Source organism: Lipotes vexillifer, unplaced genomic scaffold (assembly GCF_000442215.2).
Source record: "Lipotes vexillifer unplaced genomic scaffold, Lipotes_vexillifer_v1.1 scaffold182, whole genome shotgun sequence".
In the NCBI taxonomy this organism is placed as follows: domain Eukaryota; kingdom Metazoa; phylum Chordata; class Mammalia; order Artiodactyla; family Lipotidae; genus Lipotes; species Lipotes vexillifer.
Window position 1 is genome coordinate 7,326,132 of NW_006798798.1, and position 24,379 is coordinate 7,350,510.

The following is a 24,379-nucleotide window of genomic DNA, read 5'->3' on the forward strand; positions in this document are numbered from 1 at the left end:
AAGAGTCTGGAGTGATAAAGTTCCTAGTATTCTATTTTAAAAAGAGTAGGTTGGATGGACATATAGATCAAGAAAAAGAACACACACAAAATTCTCATACACTACATAATGGGAATGCAAAACAGTACAACCATGATGAAAAACAGTTTGGTTGTTTCTTATAAAGATAAACATATACGCAGCATATGACCCAGCAATCATAGGTATTTACATTTATATCCAGACAAACATCTGTACACCAAAAATTACAGTAGATTTATTCATAATCACCAAAAAAATGGAAACCCAAATATCCCTCAAAAGGTGAGTGAATCAACAAACTCTGGTATTTCCATACAATGGAACAATACTCAGCAATAAACAGGAACAAACTATTGATTTATGCAATAATATAGATAAATCGTAAATATATTTTACTAAGTGAAAAAAGCCAGACCCCAAAGGCTATAAATTTTGATTCTCATTTGTATAATATTCTGGAAAAGGCAAAACTGTAGGACTGAAAATATGTCAGTTTTCATAGGTTGGAAGGAGGAAGGATTTGACAACAAAGAGACAGCATGAGGGATTTTAAGGGTGTAATGCAACTGTTGTATATTATGACTGTGACAGTGGATACACCTGATATGTAATGGTGCATCAGATTTCCTGAAGAACACACAAAAAATGTTGGATAAAACATGACAAACCACTTTCTAAAAGTAAGCCAAGCATAAAAGAAAGTAAGGAAGATCCACAGGGGACAAAATGAAATAAAAAACAGAAACTAGAGAGGTAAACATGTTTTGAAGCCACAGCTATCTTCAGGACATTTGCTGTCTTCAATGGCCTACATTTGAATCTTAATGATTAAAAAAAAAAATCCAAGAGACAAGGCCTTGGACCAATAATAGGTCAGGGATTAGAAATAAACCTCTTCACAAAATTGGAACCATCCAAAGCCTACAGTTCAGAGGGAGGAAAAAAATCCTCTTGGAGTCAAAGGAAAAAGACAAGGAAATCTTAGTCCTAGCAATTTTAAGAAATCTTTTACTCTGAGATGGGGAGCCATTGGAAGGTTGTGAGAAGCAGCATGACAAACTCTGACTTTGCTTAAAAATGATCCTTCTGGTTATTTTGTTTAAATTAAAAAAAAAAAGATAGTCAGTGGGAAAATACAGAAGCTAGGTGGGTAGAAGTTAGGAGGCTATAGCAATAATCCACATGGCTCAGGCTAGAGTGTGGAAGAAGGGGTGGAGAAAGTGAGATGTCATTGCATTCTGGATATATTCTGAATGAAGAGGATTTGATGTTGGATTGGACATGCAATATGAAAGAGAAAAGTCAAAGAAAACTCTAAGTATTTTGCCTGAGCATACAGAACAATAAATGTGCTGTTTACTGAGAACTTCTCATTATAGTAGAAGGTTTGGGAGAGAATATCAAGAGTTTGGTTTTGAACTATTTGGTTTGGGACTTTACATGGTAAAGATGTTGAGTAGACAGGCGTATATGGGGTTCTGGGGACATATATGGGTTAGATTTATAAATTTGGGAATCGTCGACAAATAGATGACACTTAAAACTATGGGATTTGATGAAATCATCCAGGGAGCCTTTGGATACAGAAGAGATGGGAAGAGAAGGGAAGAAAAGATAAGGGAAGTTTGAGGATTGAGAGGTCAGGTGGATGAGAAGAAACTAGCAAAGGAGATTAAGAAGGAGCAGCCAAAAAAAAAAAAAAAATGAAGGAGCAGCCAATGACAAGGAAGATGGAGAAAAATTAGGAGAGTGTGGAATCCCAGAAGCCAAGTGAAGAAAGTGTTTTAAGGAAGAATGATCAATTATGTCACATGCTGAAAGATGAGGTAAATGGTGACTTCTAATTTAACAAAGTCTTTAGTGATATGGATACTAGTGATCTTCACCAGATAGTTTTTGGTGGAGAAATGGGGATAAATTTTGATTGAAGCAGATTTAAGAGAGCATGGGAGAAGAGCTGGAGGTAGGGAGCATGGAAAATTCTTTTGAGAAATTTTGTTGTAGAAAGTAGCAGAGAAATGGGGCTGTAGCAAGAGGAAAATATGTGTTTAGAGATTTGTGTCTGTTTTGTTTTTCCTTTTAAGATGAGCGAAGTTACATGTTTGTGTGCTTTTAAGTAGCTCTCTGCAGGAAACAACTCTTTGCAGGAACCAGCACTTTGCAGAAGGCCTTTTGCCTTGTCACTTCAGCGAAGCTATATTTTAACTAACTTTTACACCAGATGCCCCCATGCTTAACTAACCTCCAGCCCAATCACACCTTTGAAATCTACTGATCACACAATGCCCTGCCTAATCTGTTGATTCTTTCCTTAAAGAAGCAGAAATGAAGAATAAGTAATTAACGGATGACTAGATCCTTTCCCCAGCCCTCCTTTCAGTAATCCCACGAGCAAACTACATGAACAAGATAGCATCTAAAGGAAGATCACAAGAGTCAGTAAGTCTGCACCTAATGGAAAATGACGAGGAATCTGACCCCCTACCTTAATGATTAACTGAGATCGTTTCCCCTTTTATCCCTTTAAAAACTTTCATGGCCAAGCAGAATCTTCGGAGTTGGTTCTGGGACACAAGTCCTCCTTCTCTCCAGGTTGCAAGCCTCCTGAATAAAGCAACCTTTTCTTTTCTAACCAACACTTGTCTTTCAAGTATTAGCTTTCAAGTGGTGAATAGCCGAACCTGAGTTTGGTAACATGCTGATAAAAACGATTGTAACAGATATAGACAAGCTGATGTTTCAGGAGACTAAGAGAGCAATCACTTCAACAATGTCCTCAAACAGATGAGTAGGACTGGCATTTAGTATATAAGTGGAGGTACTGGACTTAGATAAAGGCACAGAAAGTCATCTATGATAATAGGAAAAGAGGCAGAATGAGTATGGGTGCAGGGAGGTAGATTGATGAAGCTTAAGTTTGTAGAAGTTCTTTATCAGTTTCCAGTGAAATCAGCTCAGGGCAATCATCTTAGAGTCAGGCAAGAGGAATCACAACAGTCATGGCCTTAGGCAACTAACAACTTAGCTCTGAAGTAAATAAGCAAAAATTGATAGCCTTACAAAGAGAAACTGATAAATCCACAGTCAAAGTAGAGGACTATAATATTGTGATATAATAAGAAGCAGTATATTTGGACTTTGTCCCTGTTTTCTGGGAGAAAGCTCCTTAAACTCTCAGAATTTCCTGAGTGATAAAGGTAAAAAGAATGTTTTTAGTTATTCATAACATGTCCCTTTCAACCACATGAGTTTATGTTAATGAGGTGAGTTTTGGAAAGCCCCCAAGGACAGGAGCTGGTTGCCAGGGGAACCAACCATGTAATTAAAGCATTGGAACTTTCAGCCACTCCCCACCTCTGAAAAAGGGAGAGAGGTTGGAATATGAATTAATTGCTAATGGCCACTGAGTTAATCAATCATGCCTACATAATGAAGCCTCCATGAAAAACCCTAACAGGAGGGGTTCAGAGAGTTTCTGGGTCAGTGAACACATTGAAGTGCTAGAAGGGTGGTGCACCTGGAGAGGGCACAGAAGTTCTGCAACTCTTCTCCATGCCTTCCTATAGTGTTAAGCCTTACAGTTGGCTTTTTTTTTTCTTTTTTGTAATGCAAGAGTATGACTTAAGCTTTGACTGTCAAGGCATTCACTTCAACCATGTCTGGATCCAATAAACACATTGCCAGGCACATGATTAGATAAAGAGGCAGGCTGAATCAGGCTGTCTCCCCATACTGAGGTTCCTTTGTTTTAGAGATCTTGATTGATTTCAATAACTGACCATTTGGGCCACTTGTTTAAGAATTTAAAATTTGAGTTCAATGTCTGTGCTCCTAAAAAGCAACCGATACTGATGACTGATGGTATTATTGGCAAGATCATATATAACTGTTGTTGAACGTAAAAAAACATGGAAATCCACCCAAGTCATTTTACAAAGTTAAATGAACTCGGGTAACAAAACTGGAAAAAGAAAGCTCACAAACAATCAGTCTGTGGAAAACTAATCCAATCTCACAAACAAACATAGGTAAATTTTTAAAAGAAAATATTAGCAACATAGAATCCAGCTGTGTATTTAAGGACTAATACATCATTATCAAATAAGGTTCACCCCACAAATGCAGAAATAGTTCAACATCAGAAAATGTATTTTAAGACCGTCTATTAAAAACTCTAATGGCTTTTCCTTAACCTAATTAAGGGTATTTACCAGAAACCGACAGAAACATACTTAATTAAAAAATTTTAAATTAAACATTAGAAGCACTCCCAATAAAGTTTGAAAAAAGACAATAATTGTTTTCAAATTGTGATACAGTCAAATACTCAGCTCCTACTGATTAGTTTTCACAAAATGGTACAGTAGAAAAGAAAGGGATCACACATTATATGTAGAGAGCAAAATTATCTACCTAAAAATCCAATATGATCCATCACAAAACTATTAGATATTTCTATAGGGTTATTATCAATTTACAGAAAGCAATATTTTGCTCTACCTATATATGTATGTATATATATGATTTTTGTCTGAGAACAAAATATTTCTATTTATAATATCAACAAAATTTATAAAGTACTGAGGAAATTACTTAACAAGAAATGTGCAAGACCTTTTAAAAAGGCAATGAAACTTTACAGAAGGATATAAAAAGAAAAGTAGATATAGCATGTTCAAAGAAAGAAGGATTCAATATTGCAAGTATGTGAATGGTGCATCAGATTTCCCCAAAACACCATGAAATGCTAGATAATATATATCAAATACCCTTTTACAAGTATGCCATGCTTAAAGGAAAATAAAGCAGATCCAAAGGGGGTAAAGTGAAGAGATCATCAGATACTAGAGGTCAGCATGCTCTGAAGTCACAGCTACCCTCAGGACATTTGTTGACTTCAACTGCCTAAAAGTTTATACCTTACTGGTATGAAAAAAACCCAAGAGACAAAAAGCCTTGGGCCCACTAAATGTCAAGGACTAGAACTGAACCTCTTCACAAAATCAGAACTGTCCAAGGCCTACAGTTCAGAGAAAGGAAAAGAAAAATCTATCTGATCTCAAAGGAAAATGACAAGGTACATTTTTGTCTTGCCCTAGACTCTCAATGAAAAGAAGAAAAAATGCTATGGATAATTCATCATTACACAAGAGCCCCTATGCTTGCAAGAAACTGCAGAATTAGACCGGTTCCCCAGAAATTGTAATTGTTGAATGATACATGTAATATAAATGCTTCAAGTATTTGAAAACATAAAATATAAAATCAAAACCATGAGGAAGAGAATATATAGAAGAAAAGTAAGATCTAGGGGAGAGGGAAAATAACAAGTTCTAGAAATAAAACAATATAATTATATTAAAATCTTAAAAAAAAAATCTTAAAACAGCCAGAGAGAAAACACAGATTACTTACAAAAGGAACAACGATACAGATGGTAGACTTCTCAAGAGCAACAACAGAAGCCAGAAGACAGTGGAATAATATCTACAGAGTGCTGAGAAAAAAATAATTGTCAGTATAGAATTCCATACCCAGTTAAATCATCAGCCAAGAATGAAGATGAAACAAGGTTATATTGCAACAACAGAAATATAAATGAAGAGTATTTACTAACAATAGGTCTTGCTTAATGTATTTCATGATAAATAAAATGATCACAGTATGAAGGTATGAAGGAAGATGAATAGTGTGCAAATAAAAGGATGTTCATGTGAATAAATCTACAACCAAATATTGCCATTTTGTAAAACAAAAACAATACCCATTTTGGGAGGTTAAAAGAAAACAGAACTAAAATATTAGCCAACAATAACATATTAAATGGGAAAGATTAACCAAAGTTAAAACATTCTAAGATTCTTTATATTGTCCTGGGAGAAGGGAGACATTAACTATAGCCTTTCTTAAGTATGTACTTGTTAAGTGACACAAACAATAATGATAATGATTAAATGACCAAAACGGGCAGAAATACTCTCAAAATATTTAAACTCACCAGTAATCACGGCAATATGTTATTAAATTTTTTATCTACAAATTTACAGATAATTTTAAGTGATGATATCTACTGTTGGTCAAGTGTAGAAAAAGAGTAAGTCATACACTGCTGGTACATGCCTGACAAGAATTTTGTGAAAATAAAATATGTATTTGACATAGAGATGAAAATATCACATCTCTCTATAAACCTCAATTCACTGCCACAGCAGCCACCAATTTATTTCAAGGTAGAAACAGTCCTTGATATCTGTGTTTTTTAACTTGTTGGCCTTGAAATTCTAGGGATGAGAGTGAGGCATATAGTTTATTACAAGACCTCTACAAAGTAGTATGCAGACCAAATATTATATGTGGCTTGAATAACTATGTTTTATTATTAATAAAAACAATATCTAGTAAAATATTTAATTTCCATTAAAAATGTATATTTTTTCAAACGTCATTATAATTAAAAAAAAACTACAAAACTATATTTGCATTAAGATGAATAAAATGCATGTGATAAAAAATTAAAGATAACCAGTAAAAGCATACAAATAGTGTATACCTTCCAAACTAAACAAGGAAGGAAGTGGAGTTTAAAAAAAACAAAAAACAAAAAAACTGTACCCATCCTGATTAAGGAAAGATTTTAAAAGGAAGCAAAGAAGATCAAGAGAGTAATCCAAAAGCATAAAACAGGAGAGAAATAAATCCAAGCATACTGGCAATAACAATTAAATTTTAAAAATAAATTCTCAGATAATATCATATTAGAGTAGTTACCAAACATGGCTGAACATTTATTTGAACAACCTAGGGAACTTCAAAAAATAATATCTCTGTCCCGTGTCCATAGATTGTGATTTAATTGGTCTGGGATGTGGCCTGGGATCTGGAATTTTTAAAAGGACTCCTGCTATTTCCAAAGTGCATATAAATTTAGAAATAGGGACTTCTCTGGTGGTCCTGTGGTTAAGACTCCATGCTCCCAATGCAAGGGGCCTGGGTCCCATCCCCGGTCAGGGAACTAGATCCCGCATGCCGCAACTAAGAAGATTCCACATGCTGCAACTAAAGATCCTGCATGCCACAATGAAGATCCCGTGTGCTGCAACTAAGACCCGGTGCAACCAAATAAATAAAAATAAATAAATACTTTTCTAAAAGTTTAGAAATAATTTCTATATATTTTTCCAAAGTGATTATGCCAATTGATACTGACATCAGTAAGGTACAGAACACTTAAAAAAACAGATCTACTCACATACAATTCCTATACCTACAGTTCATTCATTTAGAGTACATAGAATTCAACAGTTTTTAGTATATTCATAGAATTGTACAATAATCACCACAATCAAATTTTATAACATCTTTATCACCTCAAAAAGAAACCCCATACCTATTGGCAGTCATTTTCAATTTCCCCATTTTCATTTTCCAATCCACCCTCACCTCCCAGCTCCCACCCCAGTGCTGGGCAACCACTAATCTACTTCCTGTCTCTATGGATTTGTCTATTGTGGACATTTCATATAAATGAAATTATACAATATGTAGTCTTTGTGTCTGGCTTTGTTCATTTAGCATGTTTTCAAGGTTCATCCGTATTGTAGTATGTATCAGAACTTCATTCTTTTTTATTGCTGACTAATATTCCATTGTAAGGATATACCAATTTTACTTATCTGTTCATCAGCTGATAGACATTTGGGTCATTCCACTTTTTGGCTTTTATGAATAATGAGGTATATAGCACTTCTGCATTTAAAAGTTGTAAACACTTGGTACTGTCATACTTCTCAATTTTTGCCAATCTAGGGCGTGTGAAATAATTATCTCACTGTGGTTTTAATTTGCATTTCCTGATTGCTAGTGAGGTTGAACAGTTTTTCATGATTATTGGCTATTTGCATTTCCTTTTCCTTGAACTGCCTATAAATGTCTTTTACCCAATTTTTCAAAAAGGTTATTTACCTTTTTCTTAACCATCTATAGGAGCTTTTTATATTCTAGATACTACCTTAATTCTTGTCAATATGCACTGCAATTATCTTCACCCAATTCACGGCTGGTCATTTACTTTCTTTATGATGTATTTTTATAAAGAGAATAATTTTCATGCAAATTTATCAACCTTAGAATAATTATTTTTAAAAAGAACTAAACAGAACCTTTAGAAATGTTCAATTTAGTTCTCTTTCACATCTATTCCTTTATAAAAATCTTTTATTGCTTTTCATTTTTGTAATTTAGTTTATTTCTTTAAGTATTTCACCAATAGTTTATATTTATTTAAAAATTCCAATATGTTAAATCTTTTACCATGCGATCTGTTGTTTCCTAAGATTACTTATCCACTCACCTGTGACCTGTTTCCTCGTGGGTTTGATGATCTTTGTGAGCTCATCTTTTGTTGATTAATTTGTGAGAATTCTAAAAGCCCTCTTACTTTCCTCCAGAGAGAATTTGCATTTGCTTCGGCCAGGATTCAGAGGGCACCACCTTAGAGAATAAAATTTCAACTCCTTTTTTTCTATTCTTTAACTATCCTTCTTTCTTATTACTCTATCATTCACTTTTCTTTAGATATAATGTTTTTCTGTTCCTCCTACAAAGTTAATGCCCAGCCCAAGCCCTTTACACCTACTATTCCAACTGCCTGGAATACTGTTCCTCCAGATACTGGCCTGACTCATGCCCCTACTTTGGTAAAGTCTTTGTTCAAATATTACTTTCTTAGGTTTCTACAAAATCTACCTATCTAAAATAACCTACCCCCCCCATTCCCCATTTAGTTCTTTCTCTGCCTATTCTACTTCACCTTTATTCATACTGTTTATTGCTACCTGCAATTTTTATATTTATTAAATATAATAAAATAAAAATAAATATATAAAAATAAATATATGCACATAAATGTGCACACACATACACATATATTTTTGTTTCCTTATTTTGTATTTCTCCCACAAGAATGTAAGTTTCAGCAGAATAGGAACCTTGTTTAGATCATTATTTCTCCAATGCCTACTACAGTCATTGGCATAGAATAGGCAACTCAATAAATAAATATATTTTGAATAAATGAGTACATTTTAAAGAACTGAGACAAATGATATAAATCTAAATATAAAAAAAAATCTAGAAAGGAAATGACTCCCAAGTTTATATAAAAGGGTTGTTACAGGGGGAAAGAGAAGTGAAGGGGCAAGAGACAATTATATTCCAGCGACTTGAAGAGTCCAAAGACTAAAGTCATATTTAGACGGGAAAATCACTTATTAAAATTGTAATTGATATATGCTCTATCCCTTATGTTGCTACAGGAAAAAAACAATGAACTTTCTTCAACAATCACAGGTTCTTCCTGAGCTATTTTCCAATAAAAGGTGGTTCTAGCATATTCATTCAGTGTAAACTACAAAGTTCTTAAAATGTGATATTCAACTGCAAAACACAAATAAGAGAATTTTTTTTTGTAATGGATTGTGTTCACTTGAATTGTTAGTGAAATGCATTGATCCACACTATCACTATACAAATAATGTAAGCTCTCCTGTTGTCAGAAAAACCATACATTTCTATACCTATTAAAAAAATATTTAGAGTTGCTTTGGCAGATCTAAATTGTAACAATGAATCATAGCCTGTTATTTCTGGCAATATTGCAAGTGTCCCAATATTGCAAGTGTCTCTCCCTTTGTTCAGGAAGGAAGACAGAAGGAAGACAGGCAATTATATTTGAAGGCTGGAGAAGATAAATGTGCCCAATGAAACCATCCATGTCTACTTCCAGTAATTTGAAACTATTCCTTGGAGAATAATAAGAAATTCAGTTAATCACTTAAAAACAACATTGAAATAACAGAAAAGAAAGCAGCCATTCCAAAGGTAGATCCTAAAATACTAGGGGTAGATATCCTTACCTAGTGACACCAAGTTACTATAGTTCTCCAACATCACATCTCTATACAAATCCCTTTGAGCAGAGTCCAGGCATTCCCACTCTTCCTGAGAGAAGTCAATGGCAACATCCCTGAACATCACTGATCTCTGAAACACAAACATAATACTAGTTGTGGAAATAAAATATTTTTTCAATGGAAGGGGAGATGATAGAGAGCTCTCCACAAAGAAGGCAACAGAGCAAATAGGCTGGGAAGCCTCTTACATGGATAAGACACTAAAGAAATTGGTGCTTCTGAAGTTCCTTTTTATGCCTGTTGCTGTAGATATTTCCTGCATATAGAATATCTCATTTTACACATAAATCTGAGAATTAATAAAGTAAATGCAATGTCCCAATTGAAAGAAATAGCATACACAAGCACCCTGTACAATAGGTATCTTACATATCATGCATTCTCAACAAATGCAAGTTTCTCTTCTTCTCTATTTAAGAAAGAAAAAATTTGGTATAGTTTTCTGTAAAACCTTATAAAATCTCTATCTTATAAGATCTGCATAAAATTAAAGAATTTATTGAAACCTCAGGTTCACCATTATATCAGAATATTACATAAGCATTTTCCTTGTTACCAATAATTTAGTAAATATTTTTAATAGACTGTAGAATAGCTCCATATAATGAATATATCTGACTTAATAAGTGTGCATCATTGAACACTTTAGGTTACATAAAAACCTTTTAAGCATTTTTTACTTTTGGGAGTTTATAATTCTCAACGGCATCATCACATGAATAATGATCTTTCTTGTTACTATTAATCACTTAAAAACTTACCTTTCCTTTATTCTAAGCAACAGAAAGGTAGAAAAGATAATCTAAACTTACACATTCAAGATTAGCACAAAATGTTGAATCTCAAAATGATCCATGTTACTGGTATTCGTCAATCACGGATTCCCAGGGAAGATCCCTGATCTCTCTGTATTCAATCCCTAATATGTTCCTTATCTTAAAAGCTCACAAAGCACGAGGTTTGCCATGTATGGACACTAAGCCCAGTCAAGACCAAATCCTATCTTGTCTAACCAGGAAATGTAGGTCTAAAGAGAAGGTCAAAGTTTTCTCATGGGTGGTATGTACAAATCTTAAAAAATCAGGGACTCTGCTTTTGTTATATCAGTGTTCCCAGTCAAAGATGCTCATTGGACTTTTGGATAAGTATGTGAATATAGGTTAGATTAGAAAGACATACTTAGGGAAGACACTATCACTTATAAGACTGGAAAAAACTGGAAAGCACACTCATGAATGGAGTGAGTCAGGAAGGAACTTTTAGGAATAAGGAATGCAAACATGCACGTATTCTGTAAAAAAGTGATTATTTAAAGAGGGCACAAGGAAACACTGATTTACCTGAGCCATGGTTTTTACAGCTGCAAGAAATGATCAATCATCTTCTGGGTTCCTATCTTAGAGAAGCACAGAGTCTGGAAAAGGCAGTACTGGGGAGGAGAAACGGAACCATGAGACCATGCTTTTTGCAAAGCTCCAAATGGGTAAGTTAGAGTTATCTTTGTTGTTCTCCTCTTCCTCTTTCTCCCATTACCAAAATATACACTAAGCAGGGGAGATACAGGTGGTGATTCTTACCCTGGTCAAACTCAATGCTCTCTCTATATACAAAGAGGAAACATTTACAACTTCTTTACTGTTTCTGAAATGAAACTTATAGGTAATAAAACACACATATACATTATACCAAAAACAGAGATAATGACCAACTGTTAAACTTTAATATGTTAATGACCATACACAACTACATAGAAGGCTCAAATAGTTAAATACTTAGGCTTACAACTACTTAAAATGAACACATTTAGATTTATAAGATTACAATATTCAACTTAATATGGTTGACATCTTTTATTTATACTTGACATTTTAAAATAAAGGCCATATATGTATGTATGTGTGTGTGTGTGTGTGTGTATAATCAATGAAGTGCATTACCTACAAATGAAGACTTCTACAAGTATGTGATACTAGCAAGTCTTATCACAAGCAGTGTTGCCATCAGTGCTGTAACTTTTTAAAATGGTTTAAAAAAACTCAGTAAATTTCTGAATAAAACAAAGTACAATCTTTTCTCAATCAAACTATGGTAGCATTCCTAGAAGATTTAGCTGACAGTAAAACCATGCAATAATAGTAAAATAGATAAGTGCAGCAATTCAAAAAAAAATCAGGGAAAAAATGCTTTACGTGAGAGGTGCCAGACCCAGATAATTATAAACACATTTTTCCCCCAGCTATGGTCCTCATTTTGCAGGTCACAGACAATTTTTTTGTTGTGCACTTCAGGACATCTAGAAGTTGGCAAACTACTGCCCACCAATTATTTTTAAAAATAAAGCTTTACTGGAACACATCTATATTGATTCACTTATATACTGTCTTTGGCTACTTTCACACTATAATGGCAGAGTTGAACAGCTGCAAGAGAGACCATATGGCACATAAAGCCTAAAATATGTACCGTCTAGCCCTTTACAGAAAAGCTTTCTAAGCTGTGATCTAGATCCATGGTTTGCTTCAGTCCTTCAAAAGCCAGAAGCCTTCACCCTCAACCCACTTATTTAAACATTCAAAAGAACCCAGCTATACTTTGAAAACATCCCTAGGGAAAGTCACTGTCCCTACAGAGAATCATTGATATAGGTGATCAATAAATATTTAATTAGAAATTCCACTTCTTCCAGCTACAATAGATAACTGTGCCCATCGTAACAATAAAAAAAGAATTCAGATAAGATGGAAATTCAGAATTAAAAAAAAATTCATCACAGAGCTGAAGACACAAATACATTTAAATGAATTAAACTCCAAAAAGTGCCAAGTTCTTCATAAAAGACATGTATATGGATGCTCCCATCCCTGGCAGGGCTTAAATTAAATTTTACTTAACTTGAAGGTAAACAGTCCAACTATTCCAATAAAAAGACAATGTCAAGGCAAGATAAAAAAGCAAATTCCAATTGTATGCTCTTTACAAGAAATGCACTTTAAACATAAACAGATGGGTTAAAAGTTAAATGGAGAAAGCAAGAAACTAATACAACATTGTAAAGCAACTATACTCCAATAAAGATTAAAAAAAGTTAAATGCAGAAATATATACCATACAAACACTAAGCATAAGAAAGCTTGTGTACCTGTATTAATATAAAGCAAAATAGACAAAGAATAACATTGGCAATAAATGATAAATTCATCAAGAAAACACAGCAATCCTAAATGTGTAAAGATATAACAAAAGAGCATCAACATATATAAAGTAAAACTTGAAAGAACTAAAGGAAGAAAGAGACAAATCCACAATCAGATTTGGAAGTTTTAACATCTTTCTCTCAGTAATTGATACAAGTAGATTCATAAAAATCAGTAACAGTATAGAGAATTTATACAACACTATCAAGTACCATAATATAACTGATACCATACCCAACTGTCAAGAATACCACACTCAACTGTCAAGAGCTGAGCTGTGCTAGATAGAGCTGAGCTGCTGGTTGTCAGAAAAGCTGACAAAGACAAGACAACAGCCAAATGACAGTACCAGTCAAGCCTTTAATGTTTAATCACTTACTAATCAGCTAGTATAAGCAAGAGGCTAACCCAGAGACAGTGCTGACTCCCCCACTGTTCCATTTTCCTCCATGGAACAGCACCTAGAGAAGGTCTAATGGATAAACACAGATTTATGGAACCATCTCACTGCCAAGGGAGTACCAAACAAAAGACCCCTCCCACTTCATGGAGAGGGAGACAGGTGAAGGGCTAGGAGTAGAAAAGTGTTGAGTACTGAGTCACAGTGGAGAAAAAGTATCTTCAAGGTTTGCCTCCCTATACATGATAAGGAAGTCGGTGCCTGATAAAGAGGTATCGTAATGGAGGCACTTGGGGTAGGAAGGCAGATGTGCATAAGAGCATGGCTGGCTGGGAGGCCTGAGTCCTTGGACTGCAACTCCTTAGGATACTGCAATGCATGGCTAGGCACTAAGTCAGGTGTGGGAAATAAAGTATCAAAAATATTTTAAATTTGAATCATTCAGAGTATATTTTCTGGTCTTTGTCCACACACTATTAAATTAGAAATAACAGTAAGAGGTCTAGTAGTACCTCCAAATATTTGCAAACTAAACACACTTCTAAATAACTCATAAGAAGAAATCACAAAAGACATTAAAAAATATGCTGAACTGAATCACAATAAAAACACCACTTACCAAATTTTGTGGGCTGCAGCAAAAATAGTATTTAAAGGAAAATTTATAGTTTTAAATGCTAGGAAAAAAGGAATGTGTACCATCAGTTCCCACCTTAAGGAGCTGGCTAAAGAGGAACAAATGAAGCCCAAAGTAAGAGGAAAAGAAATAATAGAAATAAACACAAAATCCACAACTGATCCAAAATGGATTTTAACAGAGAATCAACAAAGCAAAAAACTTGTTCTTTCAAAAGATTAATAGAGTTGATAAGCTCCTAGCAAGTCTATGAAGAAAAAAAATTACCAATATGGAGAAGAGAATACTGATCTTACAGGCATTAAAAGGATAATGCAACCCTATGCCAATAAATTTGACAATATGAACGATATGGACAAATTCCTTAAAACACAAATTATCAAAAGTCACACAAGAAGAAATAGAAAATATAAACTGCCTCATAGATATTACAGAAATCGAATTTTTAGTAAAACAAAATAAAGCACCCTGTCTACAGAGAAGACCCAGATGGCTTCACCAGTAAGTTCTACCAACATTTAAGGCAGATATAATACTATTCCTTCACAAACTTTTTCAGAAAATAAGAAAAGGAGTAGACAATCTCTTTTACATTTTGAGGCAAAAAACCCATAATATCAAAACCTGACAAAAATATTGCAAGAAAAAAATTTTAGCTCAATATCTCTCGTCAACACACACAAAACATTATAAGGTGGTATCAAATAGAATCCATTTGACTTTGGAACTGTGAGTATGTTTTGTATAACTGTAAGACAAAATTAAATCAAACTGGAAAAAAATCCCTAAGAACCAAAAGCAAAGTGAAACAAACTTACCTGTTCATAATACTAGCAGGGTAAACACAGAAAGGAAGTGGTTATTTCAAGGAATTTTCAAATACATACATTTGACATTAGATTCCTAGTGCAATATAACCTACAGACCAAATAACTAATAACTAATAACATAACCAAATAGCTGTTTTTCAGTAACTATACTATTATTAATATTAATAATAAATTTATTAAATATTAACAAAAGTTTTATAAAATAAATTATTAATATTGGCATTGTTATTCTAAAACAGACAATTCTGAAATGATTACACACACATACAACAATGAGAATAAAGCAAGTATGTAATTATCTTAATGTTATTAAGAATAAAGATTTTCAGAGTACAAAAAGAAATACAAATGTAAAAATCAAGAAAAACTCTATAACCTTTAAATTCAATTGGAAATATCATTATAAACTCAGGATGTATTTTTCTCCTTCTAAAACATACATATTTAACCAACTCTGTAAAGACCTACAAGCAATAACAACCAGAAGCAATGAGAACTCCAACTATCCCAATTGTGGCTTCTTAAAACCACTTCTCAATAAAAGGAACCAGGGCTCCACAGAGAAGTGGCTGATTTCATGTTTAACACAGGAAAATGGACAAGATGGGCCTGGAACATCTTGACACACCAGAAAGTTTGGAATCTACCACAAACTCCAACAGTAATCAAAAGGAATTCAAAAGGAGCCAAATCAGAGGCAGTAAAGAGGATCCCACTGGCAACAGATGGACAGTTTGAGTATTAATAAGAATAACTGCTATAGACTGAAATATACCAAATATATTTGAATCTACAAGTTCATAATGATAATTTAAAAGGAAAACACACGATAAACTTTGGAAGATGCTGAAAAATGAGAGTAAAATCAAGCTTTTATTCTACTTTTTTGCATAAGCTATACTTCAGAGTAACCAAGACATTGATGAGAGGATGGCTCTCCCTTTACAGAAGTATCCCAGCTAATAAATGCAGTAGAAATGATAGAATTAAATAATATTTTGTGACTTCTGATATAATAATGGATTCCAAATAAAGATTATCAATGGCTGCTAACATCACATAAAGGAAAACAAACAAATATTCACTACTTCATAGATGTATATATCATTATGTATGAAGGATTAGCGTAAAACAAACAAGCAAAAACACAAAAAACCTGAACCTGATCAAGCCTCTACAAATGCCAGTTTACAAGAAATACAGGGTTAAAGGAACATGTTAAATAACACCACATATATGCAATCAACAAAATCCAGAATACGAGTAACTCTGTAAGAAACTCTGTTTCTGGAACAAATAAAACGGAAAGAAAAGAGAAAAAGAAAGATTTAAGAAATATATCTTCTTATTACATTAAACGGACATTCTTTGGATCTTTTTTTTGGACAGGTTTTTTTTTTATTGAAGTATAATTGCTTTACAGTGTTGTGTTAGTTTCTGCTGTACAATATATTAGTTTCTGCTGTACAATGAAGTGAATTAGCTGTATGTATACCTACATTCCCTCCCTCTTGGACCTCCCTCCCACCCCCACATCCCACCCATCTAGGTCACCAGAGTACTGAGCTGAGCTCCCTATCTAGGTCATCACAAGCACTGAGCTCATTGTTTGGATCTTGATTCTAACAAATCATAAAAAAATATTTATGGGCAATGGGGAAAACATGAATACTAACTGGCTATTTTATGACATTAAGAGAGTATTGAGTTCTTTTTTTCTTTTTAATAGTAATGACATTGTGGTTTTGTTTTTAAAATAAAAAGTCCTTATATTTTAGAAACACCCACTAAAATACTTGTGAATGAAATTATATATATGGAATTTACTTCAAAATAATCCATGCTTTTTTGGGTCGGGGGAGAGAGTAGTAGAACCATAGATGAAACATGTTTAGCCTTAAACTGATATTTGTTGAAGCTGAGTGACAGGTAGAGTACACAGGGGTGCCTTACACTGTACTTTTAGCTTTGTATATGTTTGAATTTTTCCATAATAAGAATTAAAAAAGAAAGACTTGAAGGATAGATTCCAAATATGAACTATGATTCATTCCAAAGGAAGGTTTCTGAGTAATTTTTATTTTCTTCCTTATTTGTTTCCTTTTGTATTTTCTAAATCATTCCAACAAACATGTACTACTTTGATGTCATAAAACTATGAAATAATAGTTTCCTGAAATTTAAAACAAGGGCTTGTTATGGTTAATAAGAGAAATTCTCAATAAATTCAGAGAAAAAAGAATATTTAACAGTATAAAGACAGACTCTAAGACTTTTTTTGAAAATCTGGGTAATGGAGAAAAAAGTAAGAAAGGGGAAAAATGAGGAAATGGGCCAATTTTATTATTACTCAAGGTTGTGATTTGGGTAGAATTTATGTCAAAAGCATTAAAATAAACTAAAAGTAGGCCACTTCTAGAAATTTGCTCCAAAGATAAACCACAGAAACAATATACACAGTTATCAACAAAACACTGGGGAAAAAACCACCAATGCCCACCTGTAGGAGACTGGCTGAATAAAGCAGTATACCCACACAACATAAAATGAAGCTATTAAAAAGAATGAGGAGGATCTCTATAGGCTGCTTATGCAGTGATCTCTGGGATACATTAAATATGTGAGAAAAAAAAAGGAAAGTGCAGAACAGCATACAAGGAATGCTCCTTTTTGACTAAGAATGAAGATGATAAAAAATACATACATATACATACAAACATATACATAAACATATATATATATATATCATTTGAAAGAAAAATAGAAGAATAAACCAAAGAGAAGCACAGGTAGTTATCTACAGAGGGAAGAAAAACAAGGTGGAAGAGACAGGAATGGATGCTAGACTTCTCTAAATTCACCTTGATCTACAGTTTTGATTTTAGAAATATGCAAATATCTTATTTAATTTTAAAACAAAATTAAATCAAAGTGGTGGGAAAACAATCCCTAAAAGTAGAAAGCAAGGTGAAACAAATGAGCCTGTGTCTCTCAAGTTGATGACTTAACTATATGAAAGGTGTTATTATAGGTGACTTTAAAAACACAGTAATTTGATTATAGATCCTTAGTGGGTTATATGCCATTGAACTCCAAGAAATCTTGGTTGTTTTCTATATTCATAAGATTAGTAAAAATGTTGGTATTGTTATTTTGAAACTCTTTCTCTTAGTCCAAAAGGAAGCAGAAAATATGGAAAAAGAAATAAAGAAGAGATGGAACAAATATAAATGGAAAGATGACATATTTGATCCAAAGTATACCAATAATCACACTAAATATAAATGGTAAAAACACTCCAATTAAAAGACAGATATTGTTAAACTGGATAAAAACACAAGATCCGGGCTTCCCTGGTGGTGCAGTGGTTGAGAGTCCGCCTGCAGATGCAGGGGACATGGGTTCGTGCCCTGGTCCGGGAAGATCCCACATGCTGCAGAGCGGCTGGGTCCGTGAGCCATGACCACCGAGCTTGCGCGTCCGGAGCCTGTGCTCCACAACGGGAGAGGCCACAACAGTGAGAGGCCCGCGTACCGCAAAAAACAAAACAAAACACAAGATCCAAATAAATGCTGCCTACAAGAAATGTACTTTATCAGAACACAAATAGGTTAAAAGTAAAAGTATAGAAAAAGCTATACCATGCTAACACTAATGAAAAGAAAGCTGAAGTGGCTATATTAAATATCAGATAAAGTAAATGTTCAGAGCAAAGAATATTACAAGACCATCTCATAATGATAAAGGAGTCAATTCAACATTAGGACATATAATCTGAAACATTTATATACCTAATAACAGAGCTTCAAAATAAATGAAGCAGAAACTGATAGAAACTACTGTACAAAGAGAAAGAGGTAAATCCAACAAATTCAATACGGGTACAGAAGATTTAAACACTACCAATCCATCTGACCTAGCAGATATGTATAGAACATTCCACCCAACAGGGGCAGAATACAGTCTTTTCAAGTGCACACCAAACATGTACGAGGATAGACCACACATTCTGGGTCATAAAATAAATCTTAATAAATTTAAAAGAATTCAAGTCATACAAAGTATATTCTCTGAATAAAATGGAATGAAAATAGAAATCAGTAGCAGAAAGACCTCTGGAAGATCCTTAAAATGTTTGAAAACTAAATAACATGTTACTAAATAACTCAAAAGACAAAGAAGAAATAAAAAGGCAAATTAGGAGGGATTTTGAACTGAAGGCAGAATAACTGAAATAAGATTGGCAAGTGATAACTTTTAAGCTGGGCATATGATACTACAGAGGTACACTTCTGTGTACCTCTGAAAATTAACAAACATTTTAAAAAGTTAAAAAAACAGAATGCTGCTATGTCAGAAATAACACAAAAGAGCTCTTCATTTTTAAATTTATGGATCTCAAATCCATTCTTCCTTAATTTAACTGCTATTGGGAAGCATCTATCACAATTAACTGCACATATTCCTTGCTCTCAATCTACAGAAAATTGCCTTGCCCCTCCATCATTTGAGAAGGCTTACCTAGGAAATTTCAAAAAGAAGCAAAGATTCGGGACTTCCCTGGTGGCAGAGTGGTTAAGAATCTGCCTGCCAATGCAGGGGACACAGGTTTGAGCCCTGGTGGGGGAAGATCCCACATGCCGCAGAGCAACTAAGCCCGTGTGCCACAGCTACTGAGCCTGTACGCTAGAGCCGAGCCACAACTACTGAGCCCACGTGCCACAACTACTGAAGCCTGCATGCCTAGAGCCCTGCTCCGCAACGAGAGAAGCCACTGCAATGAAAAGCCCCGTACACTGCAACAAAGAGTAGCCCCCACTCGCCTCAACTAGAGAAAGCCCGCGCACAGCAACGAGGACCCAACGCTGCCAAAAATAAAGAAAGAAACACCGCCCCCCCCCCGCAAAAACCCAAAGATTCCTATGTACTGAAAAAACAAAGGCATTTCACGAAACAAAGAGAAAACATCTACGCACCTTGGAGCTTGCTTCTGATTGTATAACAGCCATTCTTTCTTCCTCTGGGCGCTATTCTCAGGGAAAGAAAAAAGAATCATGAGATACTGGGCCTTTCTTAGGGTATACTCTAAATTAGAACGCCGCCAATCTACCCCTCATTTAACACAGAGGAAAGTCAAAAGGAGACTAGAACAGTTCTGCACTTTCTGTATTAGAAGAAGGGCCGAGTTCACAGCCATCTTGGGCTAGAATTTGCTTCTCAATTCAAGGCTGTCTGCTGGAGATGGAGTCCTGAAGGGGAGTGCTACAGGTTCTCAAGTGTATGGCTGACTCCTCTTGCACACTCTCTGGAAGTATTCCCACTCCTGGAATCCCATTACATTTCCAAGTGACCTGTCTTGAAGGTGCTATCAGCTCTAAAATTCTCATCTCAAGTCCAGATCTGTGCCTTAGAAATAACTAATACTCTTCATTCAGGGGTTCAAATTTCTGACTTCTTCCTTCCTGTCACTTCTCTGCATCCAAAACCCTTAATGCTATAAAGTGAGAGAGCACCAGCGAGCAGCAGGGAAGCTACATCTACAATCCCAGGGCAAACTAAGGATGGATATGAAAAATGAAGCACTACAGGCAATGTGTGAAATGGGGGGTGGGGGGTAGGGTGTGGTAATCACTGTGATCAAAAGAGAAATAAGTCAAGTCCTCAGAGGAGGACAAAGCCACAAGGGATTCTTAATCCATAGGCTGGCTCAGCCACAGAATGAACCCCAGAAATTACCAAAATGCAATTTTACCTCTGTACCCCACTAAACTCCCATAAGATCACAGACTATAAAATATACAAATGACTCACAAAGTCATACAAAATTACATTTCCACAGATACACAGCCAGAGTCACAATCACCAAGTTAATGCTACACACTGTCTGACCACCTAGTCTTAAAACCCAGTCATACACAGAGCATACACACAACCACTCAAGCATACATAAGCACCCTGTTGGGGACACACACAGCCCAAAATAACCTTTCACAACAGCACTTTTACTCTCTTCATACAGTCATGAAAACGGCACACAGTCATCCAATCAGATAGTCAGAAAAACACAACCAAGTACCAGGTCAAGGAAACAAGCAATCACAAACCTCGTGTCACAGAAACAGTGTCGTAGCACTTCGAAGTCACAGGCAAATCCTAGTAACACACATACAAAACCTCAAAGTAACACAAGCACTTCTAAACACCCTGTCACAACAACACTGTCGCACACCTCAGAGTCATAAGCACGCAGTCCACAAGCAATTACACTCTCACATAAGCACATTTCCAGTCAAGTAAGCACGCGGTCACAAAGTCATAGCAGTACTATCACAGCCTCAGAGTCAAAACAACTCACACACAAACGCTTACACACAAAACCACAGTAGCACACGACCATTCGCCCATAAAGTCACCAATACCAGGCTGGCTGTCGCGCGCGCGCACACACACACACACACACACACACACACACACAAAACACGAGGAGACACGGCCACCCACGTAATTCCAGTGACGCTTCCTCCGAGCGTTTCCACCCTGGCATTCCGGACATACTCACCTCGACAGAGGGTGCAGTTCAGGGTCCAGGACCTGGTGCCCGGGATCCCAGCCCGGTTTCGGGTTCGCCCGCCCTGCAGGAGCCAGGCCAAACTCCTCCACAGACGCAGCCCTCACCCCACGCGAGGTCCCCAAGTCGCGCGAACAAACGGAAATGAAGCCGCGTTCGGGACGCGGTAGCTCTGGGAAATGTAGTCCAACTCCGGGCAGGCTGTGGCTGGCCAGCGAGAACGTTAGGAGACGCAGCCCACATACTCTCCGCTGGGTTCGAGGACCCCCGCTGCTAGAACTAACTCGCCCCAACTGCCGCGCCCCGGAGATTTCTGGGAGAGCCCGCCTGCGCTCAGTGCGCAGGCGTGGGGCGCGCTCGCCTCGGGCAGTTGGCCCCCTGAGACTGCGGCGAGTGTTGAGTGGGCTCCGGGCCTTATACACGTCAGGAGAAAGTGGGACCCGTCGGTGGGGCAGGTGCAGGGGACCAGCCTGAGCGTCAGACTGGCATGAGACCCTCTGTGTGCCTTGTTAGGCCCTTTGGTGCTTGTGAATATTTGTGAGACAACGCGAGATATTTTCGGGTGGACTGGGAGTCCCTCAGTGGCCGAGTGTATGGTTATTTCTGCCTGTGCGTGATTCTACGTGCTGTCGGGTATGAGGTTATTCGTACTTGAAGCTGCGCGGTAATAGCATTTTATAACTGTGGGATTGTCTGACATATTAAGGGACTTCTACTTTTGTAGTTTGTTTTGTGCCATAATTGAGTGTGGTTGTGTGACTGGTGATGATTTGTGTCAATAGAAAGGTACTTTTCCTGTGCCTATATCTTCAGAATGTTAGGAGTTTGACTAGCAAAAGAGCATATGTGTGACTGTGAGAAAACGATGGATGGTCAAATTATTTCTTCCTTGAACACTAATTTGATGATCTGGAAAAGGTTATTCACTTGGCAGATAATTTAGACATGATTTTTCTATTGGATCAAATAAATGTATTATGGGGAAGAATGTAAAATCAACATAGTTGGGTTTTGTTTGTTTTATTTTTTAAGAAAGATAATTTCAAAGGTATCCCTAGGGTAACCGCTTTTTCCTCTGCCACAGCCCTTCAAAGTAGACATTCTTTCTTTACTATTAAGGGGACATTATTGGGTAAGTTTGAGAGGCCATCCAACTAATAAAACAATAAAATAACTTTATGCATAAGAAGAGTGAATTTCATTAGAGTCCAGCATTAGTCAGATTTCTTGAATTCTAGGTCAAACCCTTGTCCCCATTTTCTTTTGAACATACCTTGGCTCACAGACAGCAAAGAACTTAGGGCTGTAGGTCTGTTGGCAAGCCTGGACTTGTCTTCGTTTGCGTCAAGACCTCATGGCCTTTAAAAAAAAAAATAATCACAAACTTGTGAATTTCCAACACAAAGGAGATGGAGCTGTCATTTCACCACTCCTTCGGAGCGGAAAGCTAATAAAGCTTGTCTGATTTTCAGGACCATTTACCAAATACTTTGATCTCTTCCAAATAATGTGAATGGAGTAGCAAGTTTGGTGACCAAGATTGTTGAATGAATGAACCTGTGTGCTTGATCCAGTATAGCTATGTGAAATAAAGATGGTCAAATTGCACTGAGTTAGAGGGAGTCGAAGTGTTAAAGTGGAGCAAAAATTTTGTCATTGTATACATGGGAGACGTAGATTGGTTTTTTGTTTTTTGTTTTTTTTTAAGAGATACACATTCTGGTTTCAAATTGGACAGCATGCATTGATCTCAAGCTACCTCTGTTTGATTCTGGGTTATCTCTTTTGGCTTTTGAGTAGTTGTGATGATTTCTTGCAAGAGAAAGGAGGCTATTGTTTAAAGTAAAAAACAGGAATTATTAACCTGAGATGGATAGGTTCCATGTGTATGGGTTTCTTATTGTATATTAAACTTGTGACATTTTGTATGTATAGATAAATGTGATTTTTCTTTTTCAGAGAAAATATAGACAGCTTTATCAGATTGACAGAGGTACTTTGACCCAAAAAAGTGAAGACCTTTAGAAATACAGACTGCAGGATCTGAGGAGGACTTTTTTTTAGCATACCATGTAATATACTTAATATAAAAAATAGTATATATTTTTTGGAAGGATATGGCTCCTGTCAGTGGTAACCTTTGAGGCTAGAAGAGAGGACTTACAGTAAAGGGGAAGAAGTGACAAAGAGGACTTTAAGCATTACTGATAATCTATTTTTTCCTTACAAGGAAAACATATTACTCATGTATTTAAATTTAAATTTTAAAATTCAAAAGAAAATGGAGACGTTGAAGATTTTGGAGCAAGAAAGTGAGTCAAGAAAACTAAACTCTGTGGAAGCAGACAAAATCCAGAAAAACATGCAGAAGACTGCAGAGAGGGAGGAAACTCAGGCAATAATTTTTCATAGGCCCCAGGTGCCTTGTTGTTTATCAGCTGGCAGTTTCAGATTTATGTTATGGCCTATTTTGACCTTGTAGACCCTTAAGGATTAGTTACTGCTTCAACCCAGCAACTAGAGCCCTGTGGTAGTGGTTACCCATGAACAGCACTGGTGAGTATATTCTTTTTCCTGGCATTGGATCATTTTCTTTGAGAATCTTTATCAATGCTGGCCAATGATTTTGACCTTCTGCCAATAGATTGGGGTTTATACCAGCACATATGAGTCAGACATTTAATCAGTGATCTCAGGAAAGTATTTAAGGTACTCTAGTATTTTTATAATTATTTTTCACTGTTTTAAAAGCAAGAGA

The 24,379-nt window shown here is 35.8% G+C and overlaps 2 protein-coding genes across 2 annotated transcripts in view; one reads left to right on the forward strand and one right to left on the reverse strand.

Moving 5' to 3' along the window:
- Nucleotides 1-21,924, reverse strand: part of LOC103085043 (zinc finger protein 420) — a 27,317-nt gene extending 5,393 nt beyond the window's left edge. The window contains exons 1-4 of the mRNA XM_007471042.1: nt 21,613-21,924; nt 20,030-20,080; nt 11,333-11,421; nt 9,936-10,062 (exon numbers count right to left, since the gene is read on the reverse strand). Of these exons, the coding sequence (XP_007471104.1) occupies nt 9,936-10,062; nt 11,333-11,341 (136 nt within the window). The 5' untranslated portion in view covers nt 11,342-11,421; nt 20,030-20,080; nt 21,613-21,924. The remainder of the gene's footprint in view (nt 1-9,935; nt 10,063-11,332; nt 11,422-20,029; nt 20,081-21,612) is intronic.
- The window catches only part of LOC103084210 (zinc finger protein 570), a 345,144-nt gene that overhangs the window by 170,354 nt on the left and 150,411 nt on the right, over nt 1-24,379 (forward strand). The window lies entirely within an intron of this gene.